The following is a 7,276-nucleotide window of genomic DNA, read 5'->3' as shown; positions in this document are numbered from 1 at the left end:
TTGCAGCAATGAGGAATTAGCAACTCTAGTGTCTGGGAAGCGAAAACGAAACCCAGTTGCGTAAAGACATTCCAGCTAAAAATTATCTTAAGTAGGTTTTGCCGCTGTTCGCCATAGTGCAAATGCATTGGTCGTCTATATTCCAGCTCCTACTGTAGATGACTGTCTGGACAACCGTAACTCTTCTGGTCTTGCTATGCGTTCGCTCCGATTGCCACCTCTGAAAATAGCAAAAGTAAATAGTGGTCAGTTCAACTGCCCGAGCCACGTGGCCCTACAAAGAGTGTGCGATTATCAATCGTGAAATTCTCCAGAGCACACGCGCAGCATTGCCTGGTATCAACTGGCAAGCGCTGAGGCAACGCTAATCAAACGTGTGTGCACTCGACAACAGAGCTCTCTAGTGACACGGGCTAAAAAAAAATATGCAAGAGACTATATCGACACTGTTAAATAGCGAATGGAATATCTGTCCGTGTCAAGTGCGGAGTGCCCATGTGTAGTGCGGTTTGACCCGTTTCAGCTCGTCTACAGAAACTCAGAAAACCGTCAGATGTTTCGGCCTCGCCGTGTCGATGAACGAGATCGACGTGCATGAAATCTGGTAGGTTGAGCTTCTGGGAAGAAAGCCGGTGTTCACAGGCAAAAAAGAAGCACAGCTCTAAAGGTGCCTCGTCTCCCGTCTCCCTGAGAAGAACGGAGAGACGATCCACGGAGGAGTCCTCCACAGCACCTCACGCACAGAACTCTACCGTTTTGAGCGAGTGCTGCGACATGCGTAAATGGTACCGCAAAGGCGGCACGAGACGAAGCCGATTAACACGTTTCACTGGGAAGGGACTCACGTGGTGAAGAAAAGTTTATTTGCGTCTGGAAAGGCAGACCCAACAGACAGCTGGAGTCAGAATCCTACTCCATACTGTTTGTCCCAGGTCGGATGTCCTCTTCGCACGCCGGCGAGGAGGAACGTACGGGCACTCACACCCAACAAAATAGATCCGAAAACCCAAAAAAGCAATACTTGCTCTCCAGGAAAGCACTGTTCCCATCTACTCTCTACCCACTTCATTGTGCGTCACTCTTTGCTTTCTCCGGTCCTAGGTTGTTGGTATGCCGCCTTCAAGGCTTTGAGGGCAGTTGTTAAGCCGCTGGTTTGTCAGCTTCAGACACGCACTCGCTTCCCACCTGGAAATGTGGTCCCATCTTTTCAAGCGCGTCCACTGTTTCTCTACGGAAGGACGAGAGAAGCTTTTTCGATCGTCTTCACCTTGCAAATCAACTGGAAGGACGCCCAGATCCCGTTACTGCCTTGTCGCGTTTCCATCTCTGCACTCCAATCTATCTTGTCGACTTCTTGCGGCAAGGCACCATTCGATTGCCGGGCTGGGAAGTCTGCCGCAGACACGTCTCCTCCCGCTCTTCTAGCGATACGAGAAGCGGCCTTCTCTTCAGTCTGAGACATATCCGTTGAGATGGATAAATCGCAGGAGTTCTTTCTCCCGCTCCCATCACTCGTAGTCCGTGTGCCCGTCTGGTCAGCGTGCGCCGGCTGCCGGAGTGCCCCAGTCCACGCGTCTCCGCTGAGTGCCGGGCCTTGCCTCTCCGTCGCGACAGGACGAGAGTGCGCGTCTTCACTTCCACGCGAAGCCAGAGACCCAGCTGGCAAACCAGTCCCTTTCTTGTTGTCGCCAGCATTCGCGGGAATGCCCCCAGAAGAAAGTCCGCCTTCCTCGCTCCTGCCAGCTTTTCTCTGCCGCTCCTCCGCATCACCGTTCATGGGAATTGCCCAGAACGCGCACCTAGACGACTCTCCCAGTCTAGGAAGAGTAATGCCTTTAAGTGGTGACAACGCAGGTACACACGTGAGCACGCATTCCCTTTTACACGCTTTCTCCCTAAGATACGATGGGACAAAGAAGACGCCCCTTGCTGGAGAGACATCGACACACAAACGAGAGTCCCGAACTCGTCCTGTCGGGCCGGATACCCCCGACTGACTGACGGGACGTCTTAGCGCAGACTCACCGTCATCTGTCTCTGACGACTCTTCCTCGGGTTGCTCTACATCGTCGTCGGCACCGAGGCTCTCCGCCTCAATGGCATACGCAGCGAAGACAGACGCAGGGCACGACCTGCATGCTGACAAGGACTTTGCCGACTTCTCGTAACTCCCCGTCGACGGCGGGTGGCCCAAAGGCCGCGAAAGCGCGCCCGGCGAGACAGACCCAAAAGGCGTCAAACAACCCGAGTCAGTCCAGAAAGAAGACGCACTGTTCCTCGGCGTGATCGACTTGAGTGAAAACGCATCTGTCGACACGCTCGAGATGGACTGCCGCGTCGACGACTCGCCGCCTTTCGGCGACCGAGGTGTACATACACCTGGAGGGTACCCAGCGAGGCTGGGCAGGCAGAGGGGGGACAGAACAACCGAAGTTTTACTGTCGCAAGAGATCACGGGGACACTGCCTCCGGAGAGACTGTCTTCAGGCACGCTGAGGCGGCGTCGAGTTTCGCATGACGTGGCGCCCAGCGTTCGGCTGCTAAAGAATTGCGGATTCGAAGACACGTTTGAAAAACGGTACAGCGGGGAAGACGAGAGATCCTGAGAGCTCCCGAAGGAAGTAAAACTCGGAGAAGAGCGCCAGTGGTGTTGAGATCGAAACGGACGAAAGACATTTCCACTCGCCCTCTGTGTCTCTTCCATGCGGAGACCCGGCGGCGACGCCTTCGCTGTCTTTTCACAGCTCTCTGACGGCACTTCTTTCTCTGAAAGTGAACTCCGGGTCGAACTATTTTCTAAAGCACGTGGGGTAGAGAAGAGAGAACGTGAGAAGGCTCCCTCCGGCAGATCGGAAGCACCGAGTCCCCCAGGTGACTGTGGGCCCTGTCTGTCAAACCCAGTCGGAGGCCACATCCTACGCATGTGGAGTGGGTCGTAAACAGGAACCCTTTCCCGAAGAAAACTGATATGACGGCAAACACGAAAATGCTGGGAAATGAGAAAAAGTTGAGACGCCAAGAAATCTGAGGGCATGGAGACGCACGAAGAGTTCTGTGGTCATTGAGAGCAAGCGTCGAGAAAGGAAGGGCAACAAGTGCCGCTCCTGGAGTCTACCGCTTTAGTTCTCCTCCTCACGTAGTCCCCTCTTCGGCTTGAGAGCAAAACTGACTCTCCCATTCCGGTCGGTGCGCGACCGCGGCCGCAGCCTCTTCTCTGTAGCTACCAAGAACTCCAACAGCGATTCACTGATGTCCCGACGATTCCCCCCCTCAACAGTGGTGATAAAAGCGGATCTCAACGACGACCACGGAAGCAGCAGACGCACTGGAGACTGTCTGCTTTCGGACTTGTCCTGGCACGGCAAGAGTCGAAAATCACGCAAGACATGCCGTCACCTTCCTCGTTTGACCCCAAGAGCGCGCCCTCAGAAATCGGCTTTGTGCGTCCGAAGGGAACGCATGCAGCGGCACACCAATTCGAGACAGGTACTGACAGAGTGCTGGTGGAGAGGGAGAAAAATAACGGCGGGCGATTCGGGAAGCGGAACGACACGGACACGGATTACAAGAAGTACACGTGAACATACGGGTCCTCGTTGACCGGGAAGCAGATGTTCTGCTTCATAAAAGATAAAGCTCGACAGAAAACTCCTACTAGAAGGCTTCTGTCAACAGACTCCAGCGAACCTTCCACCTCGCGCCGAATTCACCAATCTAGCAGTCTTGAGTAACAGCTCAGTCGGGTGGTGGTATGCAAGAACTTCGTTGTCTCTTCCCACATCGCCGTTTGGATGCTCTGAAAGTGCCAAAATCACTCGATTTTTCTTCGACCAGCATGCCCCGTTGCGGCTTGTGCACCACAGTCCACGAACCTGGTTCGGCCGATGGGGAACCTAATCCGAGGAAGTATCGACACGCGAGACGGCAGAGACGGTCGGAGAAGATTGTTTTCGCTCTGCCTCCTGTCACTACTCTCGCGAAAATGAGACAAGGTCTCTGATTCCAATTTTCGCGGCTCCAGTGTACCGTCGCAGACTCTACGTATCAGCCTTGAGCAGCCTCAGGCCAAACTGACGCCTCGCTAAATGAGCTTGGGGGGAAAGTCTAGTGTCCGCAGTTTACCGGAACAGACAGCCCCCCCCCTTCGTACTTTATCTGGAACAACTGGACCGAAACCGGCAGGCTTGACGGGGGGTCCTTTTCCCGTCGGACCAGACACGGCAGGACACAAGGCTCCGACACAGTGCTAACTGAGAGATGGAAGAGGAACGCCCGTTGGATATACACAGCTTGAGGAGCACAAGGGAAGCTCAGCTCACTATTTTTGAGACACAGTGCTAACTGGGAGATGGAAGAGGAACGCCCGTTGGATACACAGCCTGAGGAGCACAAGAGAAACTCAGCTCACTATTTTTGAGAGGGAAAATATTCACACAAACACACAAGCAGCTCGACGAACGCCGACAGTGTGGAACTTGCCGCCTCGTTCAGTCACTGGGCAACCGAAACCGGCGACAAAAACGGCATCAGAAACGAGACGATATGCAAGTTTTATCCTCTCTGTTTTGAGTGACAACTCGCGAACAGATCAACACGCGCGGAAGAAGACGCAAAAAGCAAAAACTGATGCTCAAACGCCTCTCCTTGCCCTCGAGCTTAAGCGTTCGTCGCCTCGACACTGACCTACACGTGCCAGGCTCGGCGCGCGCTGGCAGCAAGACGGGGAGGCGACCAGCAAACAAGACAATTTCTCCTGGAGGAAAGGCGCACGAAATGAGAGAAAACTCACAAACAGAAGCTGACACTTCAAAGAGTATGACATGCCTTCCCACAAAAAAATCATACACACGAAAACACACGTTATTGACACACTAGCGGACTGACAGAGCCTCCATGCGGACGCACAGCCCGGCGAGCCGACGTCACTTCTTCGAATATACGCCGAACATCGAAACAGATTGTTTTGTTGAATGCAGGCTGAAACAGCTCTGTTTGTTGCCCTCGGCAATCGAAAGGCACCAGGGGTTACTTGTGGAAATAGGATTCTCTGTTTCTCGAAGGGCTTCTTTTGTTTTTCTGGCTTTTCGCAGCTCTGCAAGCAATCGGCTTATAGACAGGTCACCTGGGCGCTCGCACGCTGTTGTTTTCTTGTGTCTGCGGTAAGCCTTGCGACGTTTTTAGTAGCATTGCCCCCGCGCGCGTTCGCTGTCGGTTTTTGCTTGCTTCTTGCTGCCCGGGTTCCTACGATTTACCGTAAGACGAGTCTCCTCGTTTGTTTTTTTCCCGTGTCCTTCGCCTCTGTGAGAGATGTTCGGGATCTGAAGAGCTACACCTTGGAAGCTACGTGCTCGGGTGCACCGGCGTAACGGTTGCAGTACAACATAGGGGGGGGCGTTCTTGAAGCTGTCTCGTCGTGTTCTCTCAAAAGATCGCAGTGTAAACGTGGTTTTCTTGCGTCTGCAACTACATTCCTTCCTGTCGCTTCGCTCTGTTGGCAAAACTCGTCTGCTTTTTTTGTTACGGGAAACGGGAATCCTCAACGATCTGCTCCGACCCAGGACGTCCACTTTTCTCGCAGTCTTCCCAGAGACAACGCCGCCAGAATCCCCCAAGATGTTGAACAGGAGCTGAGAAAAAGAACCTCGACGTGCAGATGGAGAACGGATCGCGCTGCCGCCGTCTGCTTCTGTAGACTGAGACAGGAAAAAAGAGACAGAGTGCTTGGTTTTTCGTGGTGGCTCGGAAGGAGCCGCCTCGTTTTAAACACTAGCCCGTCGTCCGGTGCCTCTCGTGTGTATTGACGCGTTTCAGCATGTCCACAAAAGAAAAGCAGGCATCGTGTGTCCTGTCTTAATCCAGAAGCAGGCTGAAGAGGCTTTGGAGCTCGTTCGCCTCAGTTTCTTCTCTTTTGCGGAAAGCCTTTAGGACGGTCTATACTGTAAAGGTCGTATAGGGATCGTCATCTTTTCTAGTCGAAAGGCTTGCCCCCTGTGATCTGGCAGTTTGCTTCTCTTGCCCTTCACCCCTCGATCGAGGCTATTAGACGATCTGCAACCTTGGAATCCACATGGGACTTCTGGACAACCTGTACAGCTCACTTTTGTTTCCTCTTCTTCAGTTTTCAGTAAGACCCGCCCCTCACACCTGATTCCTCATCTGTCAATCGTTTGAAGGTCAGAGTCTGCTTCTCTCCGTCATGTTTGAGTTCCGGTCCATCTCGATTTCTTGACCTCGCCGTTTTTCCCTGTCTCCCCCCCCCCCCGTCGCGAAGGCTCCCGCTGCCAGACTGTCTAGCACTTTCCCCTGCGACTTTGCCCAAGCCTGCCTTTCGTGGCCAAGCGAACGAGAGAGCTGAGTTGCCAGAAGAGACGAGTCTTCTCTGGCTCATGTACAGTTCACTTTTTTCTCCTTTCTTCTGTGGTTTCCACCTCGTTTTTTCCGTCCTTGTCCGCTTTCTCTCTGCTGCGAAGATCTCACCGTAGGTTGATCGTTTCCTTTGTTAGCAAAGTCATTGTTATTTCACGTAGATGGACCTAAGTCGTCTGTACAGACGAGACAACCAGTTCATGAAGAATCCATATAGTGGCCTCCCGCTTTCGTACGAGTTTTTCGTCCGCATGCAATCTGCCTTCATTCTTCTCATCCTCAAAGATGCACGGGAAGGGTACAGCGTGACGTTTTCTCTCCGCTGAGAGGCTCCTCAGGGAGCCGCGTTTTAAGGCGGACTCGCGTTTCGAAAGTGAGACACGAGCAGTGCATCCTATTGGGTCTGGTTCTCGACAGCGGCGTGGTGAACATCCGTTCTGCCGTTTTCTCTTCTTTGACTTATTTTTTTGACAAACTGTGTGTTCCGCCGTCAGAGGTCACCTCGTTCTTCTCTCTTTTGTCCTGTTCGCCCCCGGTTTTCTTGTCTCTGGACTGTCTGGGGACCTTCTTCCCTCCCCGCCACGTGTCAGAACATTTCTGGCGCGAGCTTCCAGTTCTTCATCGTCTCTTGGCCTGCGGGTTTCTCTTTGCCTCTGCTTCTTCCTGTTGTCGCAACTTTTCTCTCTCATCGGAGCTCAACATCTCTTCCGCTCTCAACTTTTTCCTCGCTTTTTGTTGTCGCAACTTTTCTCTCTCATCGGAGCTCAACATCTCTTCCGCTCTCAACTTTTTCCTCGCTTTCTACGTTTCGTTGCGTTTTCGTCTTCAACGGTCAAGGATCCCTCGACCGTCACTGGTCTTTATCCCGGCCGTTCTACCCCATTCCGTCTCGTCTGGAAAGGGAGGGCAA

The 7,276-nt window shown here is 53.1% G+C and overlaps 1 protein-coding gene across 1 annotated transcript; it reads right to left on the bottom strand.

The window, feature by feature from the left end:
• Positions 1-567: 567 nt before the first annotated feature.
• TGME49_259970 (hypothetical protein) lies at positions 568-3,034 on the bottom strand (the record flags this gene model as incomplete). Its single annotated transcript, XM_002365139.2, has 1 exon — positions 568-3,034. The coding sequence occupies one exon, from the start codon at positions 3,032-3,034 to the stop codon at positions 1,229-1,231; it is 1,806 nt and encodes a 601-aa protein (XP_002365180.2). The 3' UTR covers positions 568-1,228.
• Positions 3,035-7,276: the final 4,242 nt, after the last annotated feature.

The sequence above is a fragment of the Toxoplasma gondii genome, chromosome VIIb, assembly GCF_000006565.2.
Source record: "Toxoplasma gondii ME49 chromosome VIIb, whole genome shotgun sequence".
Classification (NCBI taxonomy): Eukaryota; Apicomplexa; class Conoidasida; order Eucoccidiorida; family Sarcocystidae; genus Toxoplasma; species Toxoplasma gondii.
The sequence above is the reverse complement of the archived record's forward strand: the minus strand, read 5'-3'. Positions and strand labels throughout refer to the sequence as shown.